General features: G+C 43.9%; 2 protein-coding genes across 6 annotated transcripts in view; one reads left to right on the top strand and one right to left on the bottom strand.

Moving 5' to 3' along the window:
• CYP19A1 (cytochrome P450 family 19 subfamily A member 1) overlaps positions 1-5,037 on the bottom strand; it is a 130,224-nt gene extending 125,187 nt beyond the window's left edge. Inside the window, exon 1 of one of the 5 annotated variants that reach the window (XM_036116607.2) lies at positions 4,932-5,037. The gene's annotated coding sequence lies outside the window, so the exon portion shown is untranslated. Of the gene's footprint in view, positions 1-960; positions 1,087-2,005; positions 2,229-2,708; positions 2,868-4,931 lie in introns of those variants that run through there. The other 4 variants (XM_078079339.1, XM_036116604.2, XM_036116601.2 and 1 more) reach the window with 4 other exon arrangements.
• GLDN (gliomedin) overlaps positions 2,161-23,304 on the top strand; it is a 66,622-nt gene continuing 45,478 nt past the window's right edge. The window contains exon 1 of the mRNA XM_036116600.2: positions 2,161-2,545. Within this exon, the coding sequence (XP_035972493.2) occupies positions 2,183-2,545 (363 nt within the window). The 5' untranslated portion in view covers positions 2,161-2,182. The remainder of the gene's footprint in view (positions 2,546-23,304) is intronic.

Here is a 23,304-nt window from a genome sequence, read left to right as displayed (position 1 = left end):
CTGGCCCAAAGTCGATGCCACAAACCTTTTGAGTCCTACATCCCAAGAAGGGTAGCATCTTCACCTGAGGTCGTCAGATAAAACCTGGCTGGTTCCAAATGGAACTGGAACTCCACTCCTTCTACTACGGGCTCTGAACCAGAGGGGTTGGGCGTGTGTGTGTCAGGCTGCAGTTATTCTCCCCACTGGACAGGCAGCCTTCCAAGGAAGGTAGCTCCAGTTCGGTGGCACAAGTAGAGTTTCATGCTTAAGCCTTACTCCCACTAGGCACACCTCGTTTTACATGGACGTACGTTCACTATACAGCCTTTTACTCATTCGTTTGTTCATTCACTCATTCAACAGGGAATTAATGGATGGCCATTTCAAGCCAGGGACTGTGCTAGGTGTTGGGGGAGACAAGGTCAAACAATATGTGGCCCCTAACCTCAGGAGCTGTATACTCTGTTATTGCTGGTGAGCACTGATGACATGGTCAGGCGGTAGTAACTATAATGAATGTTAGGATAAAGAGAAGCTCAGGAGGCTCCGTGGGACTCCCAACTGCTCACATTGCAAGCTGCTTGCCTTGTTCATTTCTGCATCTCCAATGCCCATCACTATGCCTGACACACAGCTCATTAAATTTTTAGTGAATTAGATGAAGATCTTACTGAGCCTGATTCCCAGCTCTGTCTCTCTGGGGCTTCTCTCCATTGGTTTAAGCCTGGCATCCTAAGCCTGGATGAGATAAGGATACATGGCATTCTTCAAATAGATCACAGTATGTTAGAGTGGGGAGAAACTGGACAAATTTGTCTGTATCACCTCCATTCCCTCCTAGACATCATGTCCCCATAGTTTAGGTCCTTCATGAACCACTTGGAACTTCATGCTTTCCTAAGTCCTCCTCATCCTGGATGCTATCCTAAGAATATGCAAAGTTGGTCCATGTCCCAATTAAAACTCAGGAATCCAGACCTTGATGCAGAATCGTGACAGCTCCAGCTGGCTTGATGGCAGGGGACCACCTCCTCCTCTGAAATAATGGGCTGTGGAAACAGCAATCTTGGCTTCCAACACCACCAGGGTCTCCTGTGGGCCCTGGGGCCCCAGGGAGGCAGAGCCATTCAAGGGAAAGGTGAGAAGAGGGGTGGAGAGGTCCTCTGAGGAGGCTGAGAAGTGACTCTGCATTTGGGGGATAGTGATCCTTGAGGTACAGGCATCTGAGCTGACAGGAAAAGGAGGAGGTAACTAGGAGGCATGAGGCAACTGCCCCCTCAAGCAAGGCAGGCTAAGTAAGGTCCAGAAAGAGCCTAGACAGAGTCCCAACTCTTCAGCCAGAAAGCACCTCAGAATCAATTCAGAGTGGTCTTGGGACATGTGCAAAGCCCTTCAGCTGAGTAGTAGCAGGATGGGGTTAGAACCAGGTCTCCTGATTTCCACCCTTGAGTTTTTTTCTCCTTACACTGTTGCCTCCTAGATATGGGTCTCATGGGAGAGTTCTTGGCCTGTCACATCCTAGAAATCTCCCTTCACAGAGGACTCCTGCTTCTCAGGCAGGGCGAGGCTTTTCTGGTTCTGATGGGTGGCCTTTTTAACCCTCCAATGCCAACTGTATTCTTCTCTCTATCCATCCCCTTCCTCAGAAACATCTCATGGGGTCTTCAGTGGCCACGTGATGGGTAGCCTGGGTCCCTGCCCAGCAGCAGACCTAGGGACAGTGGGCACGTCTTGGCATCTGGGCATGATCCTTTTCTCCAGAGAGGTCAGTGTTGGGGGAGAAGGGAGTGGAATCCAGTGACTTCTCCCGCCCTAAGAATTCCTGCTCCCCCCCTCAGTCTGACCCTCACTCTGCTGGCCTGGGCCACAACAATGCCCACAGGCAGGGCACTGAGAAAAGGAGGGAGACCCGGGTTTGCCCGTTTTCTTGGCCAGGCACCAGGAGCATGAGCACTGCCCACCCCTTCCCCCCTGCCCCCCCCCCCGACCCAGTCATCTCCACTTGCTCCTCTCCCCCTCTCACCCGCCTGTCCCTCCGGGCTGCTCAGGCGCCACCACTACTGTCCCCAACCCGCCCTGCCAGCCCGGCCAAAGGGCAGCGTGACTCACGGCGCTGCCACCAGCCCACGGCTTGCCCGTGGCGTATAAAGGCTGCCCGGCGGGAGGCGGCGAGCCCTGCCCGGCCCGAGGCGCGCAGAGCATGGCCAGGGGCGCGGAGCGAGGCCGCGGGGGCGCCGGCTGGTGGCTGCGGGGCGCGCTGGCGGCGGTGGCGCTGCTGGCGGCGCTCAGTGCTGCGGGCACGGTGTTCGCGCTGTGCCAGTGGCGCGGGCTGAGCGCGGCGGTGCGGGCGCTGGAGGCTCAGCGCGGCCGCGAGCAGCGCGAGGACAGCGCCCTGCGCTCCTTTCTGGCTGAGTTGAGTCGCGCGCAGCGCCGGGCGCCCGCGCCACCCTTGGACCCCGCCAGCGCCGCGCGCAACAAGCGCAGCCACGGCGGGGAGCCCGCGCCACACATCCGCGCCGAGAGCCACGACATGCTGATGATGATGACCTACTCCATGGTGCCGGTAGGCGGGGGCTCGGCTCCCCGTGGCGCCTCCGCCAGGGTGGGCGGCGGGCAGTGAGGGGAGAGAGGCCCAGATGCCCTGTGCTTCCCTGGCTAGACGGCGAGGTGCAGAGAGAGAGGGCCCTGGGTGTGAGCCCGGCTGGGGAGGTCACCTGTGCAAGCACCTTAGTCCTCCGAGGTCCGTTTCCTCCTCTGTTAAATGGGGGACGGCGTGAAGGGCTGTCTTCCACCTCTGGCATCTTTGGGTCCGCAGGTAAATGAGGGGCGTAGGCAGTGTTTTTAAGAGTCTACTTTCCTTCCTAACTTCGGACAAAAGTTTTCACAGTCTGGTATGAAGGGAGCCACAGCGGCTCCGGGCTCTGCCTGTGCGACTTGCTGGAGCCCCCTGAGAGCACTGGGAAGACATTTCCGAGAGCGCAGACTTCTTCAATAAAAGGATGCTTTCCCGGGCTTCAGCGAGTGGTCTGGCTTTTCACCTGGCCTCGGACCATCCTCATGAGATTGGTTGAAGGGAAAACAATCAGCCCTAATTTTACCAATCACCTGGAACCTTGGTGCTGGGAACGTTGCTTTTGGGTCTAAAGCGGTTCCAAGTGGAAGAGATCAAAATAGAGAAATTTTCTTAAAAATCCACTGTGAAAGCTGAGTTTCTCATGTGGGCTCCAGCGGGTCTATGGAACTCCAGAAATTACCAGTGTGCACTCAGGGGGCGTGCATCTAGGGGAGTCCGTGGATTTTCATTAGATTTGCACTCCCCCAAAAAAGGTTTAAGAAACTTTGCTCTTAAAAACATCTTTAAAGCAAGGCCTCAACAATCTTTTTTTTCCAGTTTGAAGTTTCTTTGCTTTTGCTGATTTTTAACTCAGTAATTATCTAACAATTACATTTAGATCACATTGCAGTTCCCCATTCAGTTTCATTATCCATTATGACCGCACTGGTCTTATTTCATTTTTTTTTTTTTTTTTTTAAATTTAATATGCTTGGAAAATTTTATTTTTTTTTTAATTTTTTTTATTGTTATGTTAATCCCCATACATTACATCATTAGTTTTAGATATAGTGTTCCATGATTCATTGTTTGTGCATAACACCCAGTGCTCCATGCAGAACGTGCCCTCCTCAATACCCATCACCAGGCTAACCCATCCTCCCAACCCCCTCCCCTCTAGAACCCTCAGTTTGTTTTTCAGAGTCCATCGTCTCTCATGGTTCTTCTCCCCCTCCGATTTCCCCCCCTTCATTCTTCCCCTCCTGCTACATTCCCCAAAGATACAAAAGTAGGGACCCGAAAGGCTACGTGCACCCCGATGTTTATAGCAGCAATGTCCACAATAGCCAAACTATGGAAAGAGCCAAGATGTCCATCAACAGATGAATGGATAAAGAAGATGTGGTATATATATACAATGGAATATTATGCAGCCATCAAAAGGAATAAGATCTTGCCATTTGCAACGACGTGGATGGAACTGGAGGGTATTATGCTGAGCGAAATAAGTCAAACAGAGAAAGACATGTATCATATGACCTCACTGATATGAGGAATTCTTAATCTCAGGAAACAAACTGAGGGTTGCTGGAGTGGGGGGTGGGGTGGGAGGGATGGGGTGACTGGGTGATGGACACTGGGGAGGGTATGTGTTCTGGTAAGCGCTGTGAACTGTGCAAGAATGTTGAATCTCAGATCTGTACCTCTGAAACAAATAATGCAATATATGGTCTTATTTCATTTTATAATTACAAAGATTTCAGTTCTGGTACCCCAAGTCAAGCGTGAGCCATACTTCGGAATCCTTGGTATTTGAAGATAAACTCACTTAAAGCTTCTGCATCATAAAAGCTTTTAAGTATCTTATATGAGCTGAAATGATTTTATAACTACATCATGGGAATACTACATACTGCAAATACACCTTTTGAGAGAGAGCAAATTTTCCATTCCTGGCTTCATTCTTTTTTTTTTTTTTTTTTTTTTTTTTTACCCGTGTTATCATTTAAAAGTCTGGGCCCAAGCAAAAAATTTTTTAAAAGACCTCTGTAAAATGAAGAAATCTCCTTTCCGGGAATTTACTCTTTCTCTAGGCTCTCTACCATGCATTTTGAGGGTTTTTTTGAAACCCTTGAAGAAGGATGCATCGGAGCATCAACATTTCATATTTTTAATCCTGCTTTTAAGGTAGAAGCTTGTGTATTGCTGCTTGTTCAGTCACTAACCCAAGAGAACAGAGACCCATTTCCGTGTCAGTCGGAAAGCTAGATTTAACGATCACCACCTGCTCTGTTATAGATCAGAGAGCAGAAAGATCACATTTGTCAGGCTGAGAAGCATTCATAGATTATCACCAACTCATACCCCACTTGTAATGGGTATGCTTTGACCTTACCGCCTCATTGAGGAAATTTCCATGCAGGTCAGGAGAAAGTGGCTGTCATATTGCTGGCTTTCCTGTTGGGAGTAGTTCTCAAGCAGTAGGCGAGGGGGTCACCTGGAAGCACATTGAAATACAGATTCCACGGTCCCCCCCTCACACTTATAAAATGATCATCTCCAGAACTGTCTTCCTTAAGAAGTCCGAGGTCACCATTCCCCTACCTTCCCAGCCCCTTGGTGAGTTAGATACGGGGGTTCCACATGCCACATTGAGAAAGCTGCTCTAGATCACTGCTTCTCTACTGTAATATGCACGTGAATACCTTGACGATCTTGTTCAAATGCGGAGTCTGACTCAGAAGGTCTAATTTCTGGCTTGAGATTCTGCATTTCTCATAAGCGCCCACTGATACCAATGCTGTTGTTTTGAGGACCTCACTTTGAACAGCATGGTTCAGGAGCAGGGGATGCACATTGAAATCACATGGGGGCTTTCAAAATGACTGATACCTAGATCCCACCACCAGAGATTCTGAATTAATTGTTAGAGGTGCAATGTGGCATGCCTGCACATTGGCATGCCTTCCTGCTGACAGTGAGTAGCATTAAGCATCTCACTCCCACCAGGTATCTTTTGAGGCCTCCGCTTCAAGCAGAGGAACCAATTTTATTGCTGAAAGCCTTTTACTTTATTCTAGCATCATTCATCTTTGCAAATTTTTCTCATTTTTACTCCCTGTTTTTCTCAGAATAGAGAATTATTCACATGAGGAAACAATGTTTTAAAAAGCACTTTCAGGGCTTGTGTGCACTCTCTCTCTCAAATAAATAAATAAGATCTTTAAATAAATAAATCTTTAAAAAAAGAAAAACTTTCATGGGCACCTCTAGTAGAAAAGTTGCTAAGAGAACTGTTTAGTATACATTGTGGAGGTGGGTGTGCAGACTTCTTTTGGTTGAAGTCACACCTTTCCCCACACTGTTATACATCACCAGTAGGTTTTGAATGAGTATGAGATCAAAGGTCCCCCCACTGTGGTTCCATGTCCTTAGAGACCTAGGAACAAAGAAATAAGCTGTAGGCAGACTAATGTCAGCATTTCATAAAGTCTTCCAAATGGCTCATTTATCCAAGATGAGTCTCCTCAAGCTAACCGGCCCTTCAAAGTTCTGTGCTTTTGGCTGAAAGTATATCAACTCAGCATGGTAATTTTGGTTAGCATTCTGCCCAAAAACTGGTTGTTAAAAGGGCAAAAAAAAAAAAAAAGTAAGTGGGTACTTTGGAGAAAAGTAATAAAGGCCGTGGATACCACTGAGCTAGACCAATATTGGGAAGCCATCTGCCAGGAACTCCTGCAGGAGAGGGGGTCCTGTCTAGTCCCCACCTCACTTCACACCACCCCCATCTCACTTGTCTTCCCATCAGCTGCTCTCTCCTCCCATTTTCCAGGTCTTACACTTATTGATGTTCTGGTAGCCTCATCATCCTGTCCAAAATCTAAGGTCAAGCTCCCAGTAGGAAAAAAGGTTTTACTTCTCACAATGTGCATCTTTTTTTTTTTTTTAAGATTTTATTTATTTATTTGACAGAGAGAGACAGTGAGAGAGGGAAAACAAGCAGGGAAAGTGGGAGAGGGAAAAGCAGGCTCTCCCACTGAGCGGGATCTTGACCTGAGCTGAAGGCAGACGCTTAACAACTGAGCCACTCAGGCGCCCCTCATAATGTGCATCTTAACAAGCTCTAAATGGGTTGAAGATTTACATTTTTAAAAAATGAAACCCAGAACTACTGAAGGAGATATGGTTAAATTCATTTTTAATGTTGGAATGGGGGAAATCTTTCTTTCCAACAACTCAAAAACCAGAAGCAAAGAGTAAATAAATTTAACTACATTTTAAAAAGCACACACAACAGCAAAACACCTGGATGGCAAACAACAGCAAAAACAAACATACAGCTCATAAACATAGGCAAAAGACAAAGGACAAACTGGAAAAAAATATTTGCACCTCATATCCTATTTTAGTATATGTGCTGCTGAAGCGAGCACACACCTCATATCCTAGATACAGGGCTAACCTTCTGAATATATATAACACTCCTATAAGTTTATAAGAAAAAAAAACAAGAATTTAATAGGAAAATCAGCAGAAATAGGAATCCAGTAGGAAAATGGAACACAATTCTCAGAAAAAGAATTACAAATGTCTCTAGGTAAACATGTGAGAAAAGATGTCTTGGTTTAAAAATTCAAATTACACCTGCCCTGAAATACAATTTTTACCTGTCTGACATAACTACAGAAGTTTGACCACACATTCTCCTGGTGAAGTTGAAGGGAAATAGACATGCTTTTGCATTGATGTCTGGACCGCAAAATGGGACAACCCATGTGGAAGGCAATTTGGCAGTACCTAAAAATATTACAAATACATTTACCCTGTAACCCAGCAATCTCACTTGTGGGAATTTATCCTGCACGACAGGCTTTATCACCTATGAAATGACATATACACATATTCTTGGTAAGAGCAAAAGACTATTCACAACCTGTGCCTGTCAATATGGAATTAGTTTGATAAACCAACCCATGCACTCATTGGGAGAGGTAGCTGTAAAATGAGAATGAGGAAATTCTCTATGTCCTGTTATTGGAATAATCCTTAGGATATATTTTAAGTGAAGAAAGCAAGACAGAAGAAAAATATATATATTGTATTACCTTGTGTAAGGAAGAAGCGGAAAAATAAGTGAAGATATTAACAAACGTGCTTTACTTAGGGAGGGTGGGGGTAAGATGAGAATGAGCCTCTCACTGTAGAGCTTTGTGTATCATGTTGACTTTTGAACCATGTGATTGTGTTACTATAATTGTGAGTGAAAAGGCCCTAACCACGAGGTTACATGGCCACTGGCCCTGGACTGGGGGGCAGTTGGGCGTGGCAGACTATGCTAGCCTGAAGTTCATGCGCTGTCTTGGGCTAGGGGGGTGGCTTTCACTGATTGTTCCTGTACAAGAGCAAGAGCTCAGTGTGCCTGATCTTTTGATTTTTTTTTTCAAGAGAAGTGAAAAAATCTGACTTCTTTTGTGAAATCTCTTGGCTTTGAAATGTTGACCAAAAAATTCCAAACAAATGTTTTTAACTGGCTGAGTGTGTTGGCCAAACAACACTCATATTGTTAGGGGCCATGCTAGGACTACCAAGCTTAGTTCCCAGCAGTCTCGTCTTATAATAATGGGTGGTTTTGAACAGAAATGGCTTTATTCAGCTCCACCACATCACCCTCCCCCACGTATTTCCCACCCTGGTTCTGCAAGGATACCAGTAACTGTGCCATTGTTACTGTTGGTTGAGTGGAGATGGGTTTCTTTGTGTGTTTGGTTTGGTTTGGGTTTTGTTTTGCTTTTTGGCTGTTTCTAAAAATCAACTCCACCTTCAGTGGACAGAGATTTCCCAGCACTGTGGCTTTTCAAAAGCTCATGCTCCAGTTCTGAGGATAGTTCTCAAGGAGGAGAACCCAGCTGTGTTGAGCTGTCTGAGGCTTTTCGTGATGACTGTAATGAGGTACACTTCTGTGGGTCTATACATTTTCTTGTCCGGGGTGGAAATCATGTCACCTAAAGTCATAGCTCCTATCTGCATAGATGCTATACTTCTTTGAAAGCCCTAAATTGCCTGTGTCAGGGATTACCTCCCTTTCCTACCTCTTGGAGTGAGTCACTTCCAGATGGTGTAAAAGCTGAGGATTCAGACCGGGGGGTCAACGGACTGTGCCCCATAGCCAAGTCAAGTCTGCCATTTGTAAGCCCGCAAAGTAAGAATGATTTTTACATTTATAAAGGATTAAAAAAATCAAAAGAAGAATAATATTTCATGACCCACAAACATTATGTGAAATTCAAATTTTAGTCATCATAAATAAGGTTTTGTTGGAATACAACTATGCCCATTTGTTCACATATTGTCTGTGACTACTTTCACATGACAACAGCAGAACTGTGTAGTTGCAACAGAAACCATATGGCCCACAAAGCCTAAAATATTTTCTTTTTGGCCCTTTATAGAAAAAACTTGCCAGCTCCTCATTAGACTGTGGTCCATTGGAGCAGAGGAGATACTAGGGGTTTTTCCTTTGGAGAACCTAGGCAACGAAATCAGGGTGGTCTAGGATTGGGTTAACCCTGGGGTTTGGTTTGGTTTTGGGGGTTTTTTTTTTAGCTTAAGGGTAGAATTTAGTGATTCATAGTTGTATATAACACTATAACACCCAATGCTCAATACATCACATGCCTTCCTTAATGGCCATCACCCATTTAGCCCACCCCCTACCCACCTCCCCTCCAGCAACCCTCAGTTTGTTTCCTAGAGTTAAGAGTCTCTTATGGTTTGCCTCCCTCTCTGTTTTTATCTTATTTTATTTTCCCATCTTTTCCCCTAATGTTCATCTATTTGTTTCTTAAATTCCACATAAGAATGGAATCATACAGTATTTGCCTTTCTCTGACTGACTTATTTTGCTTAGCATAATACCCTCTAGTTCCATCCATGTCCTTGCAAATGGCATGATTTCATTTTTTTGATGGCTGAGTAATATTCCAGTGTGTGTGTGTGTGTGTGTGTGTGTGTGTATACCACATCTTCTTTATCCATTCATCTGTTGATGGACATGTGGGCTTTTTCCATAATTTGGCTATTGTGGACATTGCTGCTATAAACAGTGGGGTGCATATGCCCCTTCGAGTCAGTATTTTTGTATCCTTTGGATAAATACCTAGAAGTGCAATTGCTGGGTCATAGGGTAGTTCTATTTTTAACTTTTTGAGGAACCTCCATACTGTTTTCCAGAGTGGCTGCACCAGCTTGCATTCCCACCAAAAGTGTAAGAGGGTTCCCCTTTCTCTGCATGCTTGCCAACATCTGTTGTTTCCTGACTTGTTAATTTTAGCCATTCTGACAGGGTTTTAAGACCTCCCCCAAGGAGACAGAATCTAAGATGGAACTGACCCAAAGTGTGGTCTCACCCTGGAGGGGGGCTACAGGCCTCAGGCCTTTTGTTCCTTCTAGGCCAGCTGCCCAAGTCAAGAGCAGTCATGTTAGGACAGCTTTTAACCACCGTTAATCCCATATCTAAGCCTTGTTTCAAACCCCATCGTTCTCTTTAATTCGAAGGGAGTGGTTTATACCCCATTAGGTCCTACAGAACGGTCCCTCGTGAAAGATCAAAGGCCTGATACAGAAGAACAAGAAAAGGCAGGGCAGCCAAACCCACAAACCCACGTGCAGTGCCTGGGAGGTATCTTTCCATGGCCTTTGTCATAACAGCAGGTGCACATGGTCACTTGGGATGTCACACCTGACACTGCAGTTCGTTTGCATGTCAGAAGCCATTTCTGAGTGTCAATTAGGGTGGGGGAGAACTTGAAGCTACATGCCTGCTAAGATTGTGTCCGCTGTTGGTACTGTGAACACACCCATAAACTTAACTCATGATGGCATGTTGAGGAAGTTGGGCGAGAGCTAGCTCCTTAGTTACATCCTTCAGACACTTTATCAAAACACATTTTGCATATATGCAAATAAAACACTCAATGTAGATATACAGTTGTCATGATTCTCTAAGGACATATGTAAAAAACAAGTGGGCCAAGACTGAGCATCTGGACCCATGAGAACAGGGCACTTGCGTTGACCATATGAATGGCTTTAACAATTTGGACCTGCTCCTAGATCCTGGTGCTATCAAAAAGCCCTTAGTCTCTTTCTCGCCAAAGCATTAGAGGTGAGGGAAGCAGGAATAAGCCTGCTAAGCTTCTACAGCCTGAGCAGGATGGACCTTCTGGGGCCTAGTCCACTCTCTCTGTTTCCTGCCTTTCCTTCAACCTATACCACCTCTATTCCAGGGATAAAAAGAATTTTTTCCCTTAGGAACTCAAAGCCACATGCCCCCTGGAACAGTGCCACTCCACTCTGAGGAGACAACAGAACCCCCAGACCAGCCCATCAGATAGTGACATTGCCCACTAGACCACAGGCTGAGAGATTTGGGGCAGAGGGCCCTTTCTGGGTGAGTTCCAGAATTACTTCTCAGATCATGAGTCTTCCAGTGCCAAGAGGTTGTTTTTCATCCCCAACACCCTTGTCCTAGAATTCTCTCTATGGCTGGCCCAGGCTCACCTCCACACAGTACTCCGGCCACCTACAGCCATTGTGTGGCAGCCCTAAATTGAGCAACCTGGGATTCCTTCCTCAACTCTTAGGTTCCCAGCCAAATTCTCTCTCCCTGATTCTTCCCTGAGTATGTTGTGGTGGTGAGGAGTGTGAACCAGAGAGTCAGATGGATTCACATCCTGGGCCCACAGCCTTGTAGCTGGGTGACCTTGGACATGTCTTTTAACTTCTCCAAACTTCAGTTTCCTCATCTGTAAGATTGATATAATAGTGTGCATCTCATAGTGCCCTTAGGAGGTTTAAGGGAAATGATGTAAGTCAAGCATAGCACCTGGTATAGTCAGGTTCCCAGGAGCTATTCATTGTTGCTGTTATGAAGATTTTCCACTCTTACTTTATTGTTAGCCCTTCTTGCCCCATTATCTCAGCATCTTGTTTCTAGGTTTATGCTTTATTGCCAATTCCTTCAGAATGCCAAGTTGTCTGTTCACATGCACTTCTATCAGCTGCTGCTTTGGGATATTTGGCCTCTTAACACCAGCCAAAATCACCTTGTCATGAAAGCAAAACAGAGTTAGCCTTGATGGGGTGGCAGGGCTTCTTGAGCTGGTCAGGATTTCCTGGGCCCCTACCCCTTCTACATGGCCACTGATGACGAGGTTTGACACCCACCAAGAGGGAGTCATCTTGACCCCCTTTCTGACTGGCTCAGCTGTTGTTAACTCCTACTGGTTACTGTTGGTAGCAGTCCTAAAAAATGTTTTGGATGCTTTCATTTGGAAAATTGACAAAATGTGAGCAGAAGGTAGAGCAAAAACAACTTCTAAAAAAGAAGAACAATTTACTTCTTAGGGGTCTCATGTTCTCCAGGGTAGGATTACCTATGTGGGAACTATCAGAACAGGCTTCAGATCTGACAAAACACACTTATCTGAGAAAAAAAAAAAAAAGATATATTTTTTTTCTCTACATTCCTCAAACTCCACCCCTCCCCCACCCCCTCGCTCCCGTAAAAGAAATCCTTGGCCAAATCTAGTTGACATTCAAGCTTCATTTCCATGCATTTTATCTACAGACTAAAGGTCATGTTGTGTGAAATAAACTGAAGCTTTTAGGTTGTGATTCTGCAACAAAGAGAGCATTTTTCAGCCCATCAGTTGCTTTTATGTATCTCTTTGGGTTTTAACAGCTCTATATTTTAAGTAGATATAATTTACGTCTAGTTTAACTAAAGTTCAAGGCACAATTTTCTTTACTGAAAGGTAGAGTTAAAACAAGAAGGCCAACCAAAGATCATTCAAAATGCAATTTGTGGAGTTTGTTCTGAACGCAATAGGTAGAGTAACCTTTCAGCTGCCATTCAGAAAGTTTCCTGTGCTCACCAAAGTGCTGGGAACTTTGGAGACCCTGCCTGGGCTGTTTGTAAAGACTGAGGAGTACTTGGGGAAAAATTGTGGATAACTATTCCCGAGCTAAAATGATGAACTGGCAACTGCAAAATAATTCTCCAGTTTTTCAGTAACTTAATGGATGACTATTGGAGTCTGGATTCATTTTCACTCAGAGGTGGAACATGCCCTCTCGCTCTAGGCAACCCTTGAGGAACTTGGAATCAATCCCTCTGAACAGGGAGACCTTTAGAGGAAAATCCTTTATAGTGACATATGTGATGAGCATCAGAGTAGTCAAGAAGAAAGAAAATAAATTCTCACTAAAGTGATGAAGAAGGAGACAGAACTTGAAGTGGGCAATGTAGGGTTGGTAAGATTTGGGCAGGCAAGGAAGGTGAATCATTCCAAGGGCAGATGATAACTTATGCCAAGCTCGAGGGACTGGAATGAAAATGGTTCCAGGCTAGAAGAGCAAGGAACAAAGAAGATCTTCCTGCACTTGGGAGTTTGGGCTAGGGGGAGGGAAATTCCTTAAATTTACACTTTTGAGAAGTTGAGAATGAATCTGATGGGCAATTGGGAACATTGTAGATCTTTCATCAGGAAGGAGTCATGAAGAAAGTGGTTTTGTAGAACTGGTCTGGTGTGTGGTGCAGGACAGGTAGGGGAGAGGTCAGAGGCAAGAAGAAATGTAGGAAGTTATTGCCTTAGTCCAGGCACAAAAGGATTCATGTCTGGCTAAGATGGTGGTATCAGATATGGAGAAGAAGCTCTATATCCTACAAATACCAGACAGAAGAATGAATTGAACTGGTAACTAATTGGATATAAGAAAGAAAAAGGAACCATCTGTTCCAGATCCATCTAACACTGAGAAGGGTGAAGGCATCATAGGCAGAATTGAGGAAACACTGAAGCAGGTTAATTTAGAAGTGAGGATGCTAGGGGGCGCCTGGGTGGCTCATTCCGTTACGCATCGGACTCGATTTCAGCTCAGGTCATGGTCTCAGGGTTGTGAGATGGAGCCCTATGTTGGACTCCATGCTGGGCATTGGACCTGCTTGAGATTTTCTCTCTCCCTCTCCCTCTTCCCCTCCCCACCCTCTAAAAAGTAACTAAAAGAAAAAATTTTAAGTGAGGATGCTGAATTTGTTTTGAGACTAAATATGAGACGAAAAGAGAGAAAGAAAAGAGGGGAAGGATAACTGAGGAAAGAGAGCATTCAGGGAAAGGAGAACATCCTGCTTCCAAGAACTCTGTCTTTGCTTTGAGAGAGAAATCTTACAAGTCTAAAAAGTAAAAGGCAGATCCAAAGCCTTTACAGTGAGTGCTAGAACCATGCTATGTGTTTACTCCTGGCTCCCTTTTAGGTGTGTCAACTTTGACAGGTCAAGCTCTCTGTGCCTCAGTTCTCTCATCCTTAAGAAGGCAATAATAGCAGTATCTACCTTAGGTGTTACCATAAGGATTCAATTCAGTAATCCATGTAAAGTCATTGGCATGGTGCCTACAACTCAGTATGTATTAGCTTATTATTACTGATATTTTAGTATTTCTCAAATGCTTCCTTTCTGTGCTTCAGGGAATTTTGAAACATTGTAATAAAAACAATGCTGATTGAATCAACAGAATTTGCCAGAGAAAGGACAGATCCTAGGATGACTCTAAAGTTTGGAATCTCAGGTGACTGGGGAAACACAGACCTCCAGAAAGAATGGTGTTTCTTAGTTATTTTTCTTAGTTAGTTATTGGGTCCAAAAAGAAAAAATATATATATTTTAGATATTTAGGAAATTTAATTATATTAAGCATAATTTACAAATATCTTTATTCATGTCCAATGTGAACTCATGCATTCATTCTTTCATTGACCCCAATTTTTTGAACCCCATAGGAACAGCATGTTTGTCAGACCAATGGTCCCATCCAACCAGTGTTCTGAGGCTAGCAGCATCAGTAATTACTTTGTGGATGAGCATCTCACCCCCAAGGACCTCCTCCAAATGTTTTCTGGAGTAACCACTTATAGCTTTTCCCTGATACAAGGAGGAAGGAGGAGGAGGCTGAGCCAAGGAGTAGGTTGACAAAACATCTTCACAAATGCTTTTGCTATGTACAAAGAATGCCACAAGGCAGAGTTTGGGGATAATGGTTTAATTCTTTGTCCATTCCCCCAACACTGACAAGTTACTTGTTACAGTTTATATATACTTTTCTGATTATAAGGTAAGGATAAGAATGCTTAGATAAAAATCAGAAATCATCTGAAGATGCTTGTTGAAGGGAACAATGTGAGCACAAAATATTGTTATTAACAGTTGGTGAAAGATTATTCCAGCAACACTCATTCTTCAGAAAACTCCATTAAGGGCCAGGAGGGGACAAGTGATTCTCAGCTCACTTCAAAACACTCATCTTTTCCTTCCCTCACTCCTGCTGCACTTATTTGTCTGTATCACACAAACTGAAATTCTGTGTACAGTTTTGGTCTCCAATTTATCACCTTTAGTCACCTTGTCTCTTTAAATACATCTCACCATTCTTTGCTATGCTTCTAGTGAGGTAGTTGATGAATACCTCTTCACTGATGAATTCATCCACAACTCAACAAGTGCAAATCTAAAGTAAGGTATCTGTCAGTTTCTGAATCTGCTTTCTTGCCCTGCTAAGTTTTGAAGGTGGGTCCTGGAGCATTTTTAAAATTCCTTCCTCAGAATTCATGCTACTCACCAAATAGGAGATGGTGTCAGGTATTGGTAAGACTTAAGAGGCCTACTCTACCTGTCAGAGATTCAGTCATTCAATACGTGGTTATTGAGCACCTACTATGTCCCAGGCACTGTTGTGGGTGCATGAGAAACAGTCTGAAGAAAGCATACAAATCCCTGTCCTCTTTGATTTCATGTTCTGGAAGGGAAGGGCAGGCAAAAACCAAAGTACACAATTACCTACAGTATTAGAAGGTGATAAGTGCTATGGAAAATGAGAAAGCAGGGGTGAGGATTAGAGAGGGGGAAGATGAAGATGGAATTATAAGTCATGTGGGTGGGGAAGGCGACATTTGAGCAAAAACTTGAAGGAGGAGGAAGTGAGCCGGGTGGATATCTGGGGAAGGAGGAGGAAGTGAGCCGGGTGGATATCTGGGGAAAGGCCATTCAGGCAGAGGGAACAGCAAGTGCAAAGGCCCTGAGGAAGGAGACTGGAGCAGAGTAAGTGGGAGGGAGAAGTAGGTCAGAAAGGGGGTCAGATAGAAAACTGGGGGAACTGGAGAAGAGTTCACACATTGCTTTGTGGGCTGTTGTAAGGACCCTGGCCTTTAGGGGGAGTCTTTGAAGGGTTTTAGGCAGAGGAGTGGCATGATGTGACCTGCCTTTTCAAGGAAATCACTGTGATTAGACTAGACTTTGTATGGGGGCGGAGTGGGCTGTGGAAGCAGGGAGGCTTTCTATATAGCTGTTGTGATAATCCAGGTGAAAGAAGAGAGGGGCTTAGATCAGGGTGATGGCAGCAGATATGATAAGAAGTGGACGGTGTCTAGATATGTCTGATGCTCAAACTGACAGAATTTGCTGACAGCCTGAATATAGGTGTAAGGGGTAAAACAGATGTTAAATGACCTCAAGGATAGTGGCCAAGCAATGGAAGATAGAATCGTCATTAACTGAGATGGCAGAACTATAGATGTTTGAGGGGAGTATCAGGAGTTCAGTGTGGGGCATGTTAACACTGAGATTTCCTTTAGATGTCCACATGAAGAGGTCGAAGAGGGAGCGGCATACGAATCTGGGAAGCGGTCTCAGTTGGAAGTGTCCCCAGGATATAGTGGAAATGCTGAATACGAGGATATTCATTACCTGGACACTGGGAGGCTCTAACCAAGAATCTCTCCACTCCATATTAAACTCAGACTGTTTAAAAAACTGAGGGTTGCTAGAGTGGAGGGGGGTGGGAAGGTTGGGGTGGCTGGGTGATGGACATTTGGGAGGGTATGTACTATGGTGAGCACCGTGAATTGTGTAAGACTGATGAATCACAGACCTGTACCCCTGAAACAAATAATACATTATATGTTAATAAAAAAAAAACTCAGACTGTTTAAAAAAAATCTTTTATAAACAACCAAATTAAACCAATTGTTGTATTGTGAGCTTTTTGTGCCCAGAGATTTTCTCTTACCTCTATAAGCACAGGGCCCAGCTTATCAAGTGTTTGCTGATGAATAAATAGGTACTTCTAAATCAGTCAGAAATATCTTAGAAGTTTAACAGAAGCCTTTATGCAACTAAGTAATACATAAGTTAATATAACAAATGCTAAGTGCCTATTCTGGGCAGTAAGGGTTCACACTGTGGGTGATAAGGAAGAACAAGACAGGAGCCCCCAACATATTTATTGGCTAGTGGGAAGGAAAAGGCACATCCTCAAACACTTATGACACAGAGCAAAGGATAATAGGATCCTCAGAGAAGGAAGACTAAAATCCAGTGGGCGGTGAGGAAAGGTTTCAAGAAGGAGGCAGCATTTGAGCCAAGGATGGGCAAGAGTTCACAAGGCAAGTGCTGGGCCAGAGCAAGAAGGCATTTGAACAGCAGGTAGTTTGTTTTAGGTCCAGCATGATACGGGTCAACATAAAAATGTCTGAAGTCTTTGCCTTCATTGTTGACAATTATTTTGATCTTCCTTTCAATACTTTAAAGATGTTATCCCACTGTCTTCTTACTTGCTTTGTTTCCAACAAGAAGACTGTTGTTATCCTCTCTTTGTCCCTATGTATGGATTGTGTCTTTTTTTCTCTGGCTACCCCTAAGATTTTCCTTTTAATACATGTTTAAACGGTTTTATTATGATATGCCTTAGTCTTATTTTCTTCATGGTTCCTGTGCTTGGGTTTTGTTGAAATTGCCAGAGATATAGATTTATAGTTTTTTTGAAATCTTGGAAAGTTTTCTATTATTTTTTCAAATATTTTTCTACCCCCCTCCCCACCCTGCAAGCCAGGGACTCTAACTATACATGTGTTGGGTTACTTGGAGTTGTCCCACAGCTCATTGATGATCTGTTCACTTTTTAAGTCTTTTTTCTGTGTGTTTCATTTTGGCTAGCTGATATTGGTGTGTCTTCACATCCACTCATCTTTCTTCTGCATTGTCTAATCTGATTTTAGTCCCATTCAGTGCACTTTTCACCCAGAATGAAAATGGCAATTTTCATTGCCAAAAGTTTGAATTAGGTGTTTTTTATATTTTTTATGTTTCTATTTAACATGTTCAGTCTTGTCTTTAGCTTCTTGAACATTTGGAATACAGTTAAAATAATAACTTTTTTATTGTCTTTGTTTAATAATTCCTTCATTTATACCATTTCTGGGTGAGTTTCAATTGACTGATTTTTCCCCCCTCATCATGTGTTCTGTTTTCCTGCTTCTTTGCAGGTCTGGTAATTTGTTATTGGATGCTGGACATTGTGAGTTTTACCTGGTTTGGGGTGCTTATAGCTCAATTAGGCACTTTTTTTTTTTTTAAATTGGCTCCACAGCCAACATGGAGCCCAACACAGGACTCAATTTCACGACCCTGAGATCAAAAGTTGGATGTTTAGCCAACTGAGCCACCCAGGCGTCCCAATTAGGCACCTTTTAATTATACCAAGGGGAAGAAGACACATGGCCTTGGGTAATTTCCACATGGCTGACAGATCCCTGAGGCTTAGAGAGGTTAAGCACCCTGCTCGAGATCACAGAGCCAGTGAGTGAAAGAACTAGAATTCAGATCAGATGGAGCTGGATCTGACTCCAAAGCCCGTTCTTTGTACCACACCTTTTGGCCTTGGGTATTTCCTGTCTTTTAATTTTGTTTCTAGAGTTTTTTGTCTTTTGAGGTGGTTTGAAAATTTGTCATTTCATGTAGTCAAATCTATAAAGCCTTTCCTTTATGGGTTCTTCTTTTGCTTTTACACTTAGAATGTTCTTCCCCATCTCAAGATCTTAACATCAAATCATCACCTCTATTTTCTCATAGTTACCTATAATTTCGTTTGGAAGCTATTCCATTACATTTGCATGTATTTAAACTATACAGAAATAAAAAGAAATGTTCTTTTCCCTTTAAGAAACAATTGGCCAGAATTTGTCAGTAGATTGCTGGATTTGAAAATAGACAATTCACTACAAAACAACTTCTTTAAGTATGGGCAAGGATTTGAGTTTAGTAACTTGATTTAAGCTGCTACTTTTTTTTTTTTTTTTTTTTTTTTTTTATGGGGGCTGTGGAGAGAACTGTCTCAGGATAGATACAATGTCACATGGCCTCTGTATTTGCATCTGTCTCCCATCTGGTGGAAGAATGATATGAACACAGGAGATACTGGGAGAATGTGTTCTGAGCCTTCTTTGAGAGTGGACCAGGTTTCTGGTTTTGGAGCTGGGTCAGCCCACTGGTGTGAGCATTGCTCCTTGCTGCCAATGACTCTCACCCAGCCTGTCAACAGAAGGAAAAGCAAAAGGTCTGGCTATTCCTGAGGGGCAGCTACTTGAACTGCAGACAGGATAAGACTGAGAACCTGGGGCTTGTTGGTGCCTGAGGGGTGCCTGGAGGGAGAAGGGAAGCTTATAGATTTGTCTGGCTGTTTTTATAAATCTTACTCCGTTTTACATTGTAAAGCTAGCAACTAGACTTTAGCCTAATATATATTTTTTAAATAGCGTGAATTAATGATTTCTCGAAAAGTAGAACCACCTTATTTATGTTCAAATCATGAAACGATATCTTTGTATAACACCAATACAAACATTTAAAGTTGTTTTTATGAGGACTTCATTACTCCTCCCAGCTGCTCCCTGGGGCAAACACTGTCATGAGTCCTATTTTGTCAAGGGTCTGGGGTACTTGTACAAGGTCCTGCACGGTCAACAAGAAACAACAAATATCTGCCACCAGTGATTGACCTGAGGTCAGAGCCCAAAGACGTCCTCGAAGCACACCTGGAGGAGGAAATGCTCCTTCAGGAACTTGCACTGCACATTTTCAGATGTTCCCAGTGTTCATAAATGTCCCCAGGCCCTGATCCCAGCTGAAAACAATTTTGCCAGGGACATTGGGTGAGGATGTTTGCTGGAACCACCTCTTCCAACTGGGACTGTTGTTGAGTCCTGAGCCCAACCCAAGCTGCTTCAGCTTCTGTGACTTTACTTGCAAGAGGGCTGGCCAAGGCTTATGGGTGGGCTCTAAACCAGCTCTCCTTAATTATTTGTTCGGCATTTTGTTAGAGTCTGGGCAGTGACTGGGGCAGGGTGAGAGGGTGGGTGGCAGGAGGCTGTATGGTCTCCAGCAGTTCATTTCAGCTCTGCAGACCCTACTCTGCAAAAGAAAGGCCTCCAGGAGAAGTAGTCCAACTTCTGCTTGGAGGGCTGACTAGCCTCCACCCCTATCCTAATCCACTTAGTAAAGCAAGAGTAGCTGGTAAATAGCATGTTTTCCCCACGACATTGGATTTTCACTGATGTTTGAGACTGCCTTACATATCAGCACCCCAGTCTCTGCCTAGCCGACCCAGCCCTAACCAGCTGGGTGCAGAGCTCATGCAAGTGCCTCTACTCAAGAGAGCATGAAAGGTTTAGGTGATTTCCCGGCATACCAGGGGCATAGCAATTGTTTCTGGTTTTGCAGTGACGTTAATGTAGGCAGGAAGGGGACAGCCATGTCTCAGGAACCCTAGTAGGATAATCCTGGCAGCTTCAAGCTCTTGTTTTCTAGGCATTAGTGGCATGTCTGCCAAAATAAAGTTATCTTAAACAAGCAGGCACAAAGAGAGATAGGCAACCACATGTTAGATGTTCACTTCCCATGAACAATGTTACTGCTGGTCAGAAAGAAATAATATCATTGGTTGAGGAGTACATTCTCCTTCCAGTTGAGTAACCAATTATGAAGTATTTATTGAGCACCTACTTTGTGCCCAATGCCCTGTAATGCTGGGAAAGAGAACTAATGAGTCAGTGGGGCTTACAGAAAAAGGATGAAACAGTCCCTACCAATGAGCCCATTTGGTTAAGAAGCCAGAGCAACACATGGGAAGTGTGCCAACAACCAGCCATATGGTGATGCTGCTGGCCTCAAAACAGGGGCAATCAGTGGGAACAGAGGTCTTTGGGGAAGGCTGGTCAGGGTTTAGTTGGACTCTCAGGATTCCAGTCAGGATGAACTGACAGGAGCATTTAGGCCCAAGGCCATTGGTGTGGGATGGCCAGGGCTTGCTTATTTGAGCTGACAAATGTCTGGACCTTTGGCTGATCTTCCTGTGGGCCTGCAGGAACAAGTTCATACCCAAGAATTTCAGCCCCATACAAGGCAAACTCCACTTTCCCATTGGGATTTGCAGATTGTCATCACCATGTCTTGGCCCCAGTGTGAATTCTTGTCTCTCATGGGGATGAGTCCAGGGTGGCTGACCTCAGCTTCAGACCCCACGAGGGATTCCTCCAACACCTGTGGTCTAACCCTCCAGCAGCTGGGCCCCCACATTCAGAGCCCCATCTCTACAGTCAATGGCAGGCTGATTATCGGCTCCCTGGAGCTGTTTCTAAAGGATCATTTGTATATGCATAATAACAGCAATTTGCCTAATTACAGAGCGTCACAAAGAATATTCAATTGTCTAAGAAAAATGGAATTTAAGTTACAGAATAGGTCAGATCTGAAAGGTAGCTTGGAATTTGAACAGTGTTCTGGCTAGCAAATCAGAGACTGTACTTGGGGAACTTAGGAGAAGCCACAGCAGTATACATTGTTTAAGCAGGGCTCAAACCAGAGCAGCTGGTGCGGATGTGCAGGTTTGCTCTCTTACTTTTTCATGAAGCAGTTCTGAGAGTAACAGGTGAGAGGAAGGTAGTTCAAGAGGGGAGCCAGCCAACCACCACGAAGTTTTGTGTTCAGATGAGCAGTGGCGACTCACTGCAGTTAGCAGTGCTCGTTCTGATGAGAAACACTTTGACTAAACCTTTCACTTTTACACAGAAAAGGTTTCTTAATATTGATGCATTTTCAAATAGTAAAAATCTAATATCCTATTCATATTCAAACTAAACTAAAGCAAAAATTTGCATTTCAAGTGGAATTCAGACAGTTCCTTTTGCAAAGGCTCAGCGGTATGAAAAGGTACATATGAAAGAAAACAGTACTCAGCTCTGGAAGCCAGCTGAGTGAATCTGGAACAGCTACCCCACTTACTCTCTCTGGTCCTCAGCTTTCTCTTCTGTCCTCCCATGACTCTAGGTCTCTGGGTGTCCCTCCCCACCTCCTCTTCCCCATCTTCCGGGTGAAGCAGAATTTGAAATCATGTCTAGTCCAAACCTCTCATTTTACAGATAAATAAGGCCAACCTCACCCCAATTCACCCAGAGTAGCTCATTTTTATTTGTTTTATATTTTGGGTTTTGGCAATTTATGTGGGAAAAAGAAAAATCTTGTGACTAATGAATACTTTGAAAATTACTGGACTAGACAACTGTTCTAGTTCATTCTATGTTCATGTGTCTAGAAGCATCTGAGTTATTCCAAGTGATGGGAATAATTGTGAAGGTATGATGTTTGGGTTCCCAGGGAAAGCTGGGCCATCAGACCCATCTTTTTTTTTTTTATTATGTTATGTTGATCACCATACATCATTAGTTTTTGAAGTAGTGTTCCATGATCTTTTTTTTAAATTTTATTTTATTATGTTATATTAGTCACCATACAATACATCATTAGTTTTTGATGTAGTGTTCCATAATTCATTGTTTGCATATAACACCCAGTGCTCCATGCAATATGTGCCCTCCTTAATACCCACCACCAGGCTAACCCATCCCCCCACCCCCTCCCCTCTAAAACCTTCAGTTTGTTTCTCAGAGTCCATAGTCTCTCATGGTTCATCTCCCCCTCCGATTTCCCCCCCTTCATTTTTCCTTTCCTACTATCTTTTTTTTTTTTTTAATAAAATGTTTATTTGTTTCAGGGGTACAGTTCTGTGATTCATCAGTCTTACACAATTCACAGCGTTCACCATAGCACATACTCTCCCCAGTGTCCATCACCCAGCTACCCCATCCCTCCCACCCCCCACCACTCCAGCAACCCTCAGTTTATTTCCTGAGATTAAGAGTTGCTTATGGTTTATCTCCCTCTCTGGTTTCATCTTGTTTCATTTTTTCCTCCTTTCCCCTATGATCCTCTGTCTTGTTTCTCAAATTCCTCATGTCAGTGAGATCATATGATACTTGTCTTTTTCTGATTCACTTATTTTGCTTAGCATAATATCCTCTAGTTCCATCCACGTTGCAAATGGCAAGAATTTGGGTTTTTCTGATGGCTGCATAATATTCCAGTGTGTGTGTGTGTATACCACATCTTCTTTATCCATTCATCTGTTGATGGACATCTTGGCTCTTTCCATAGTTTGGCTATTGCGGACATTGCTGCTGTAAACATTGGGGTGCACATACCCCTTAGGATCACTACATTTGTATCTTTGGGGTAAATACCCAGTAGGGCAATTCCTGGGTTGTAGGGTAGCTCTGTTTTCAACTTTTTGAGTTTTCCAGAGTGGCTGCACCAGCTTGTGTTCCTACCAACAGTGCAGGAGGGTTCCTCTTTCTCCACATCCTCGCCAACATCTTTCGTTTCCTGACTTGTTAATTTTAGCCATTCTGACTGGTGTGAGGTGGTATCTCATTGAGGTTTTGATTTGGATTTCCCTGATGCTGAGAGATGTTGAGCACTTTTTCATGTGTCTGTTGGCCATTTGGATGTCTTCTTTGCAGAAGTGTCTGTTCATGTCTTCTGCCCA

The sequence above is a fragment of the Halichoerus grypus genome, chromosome 8, assembly GCF_964656455.1.
Source record: "Halichoerus grypus chromosome 8, mHalGry1.hap1.1, whole genome shotgun sequence".
Taxonomy (NCBI): Eukaryota; Metazoa; Chordata; class Mammalia; order Carnivora; family Phocidae; genus Halichoerus; species Halichoerus grypus.
This window is presented reverse-complemented; position numbering and strand designations above follow the sequence as displayed.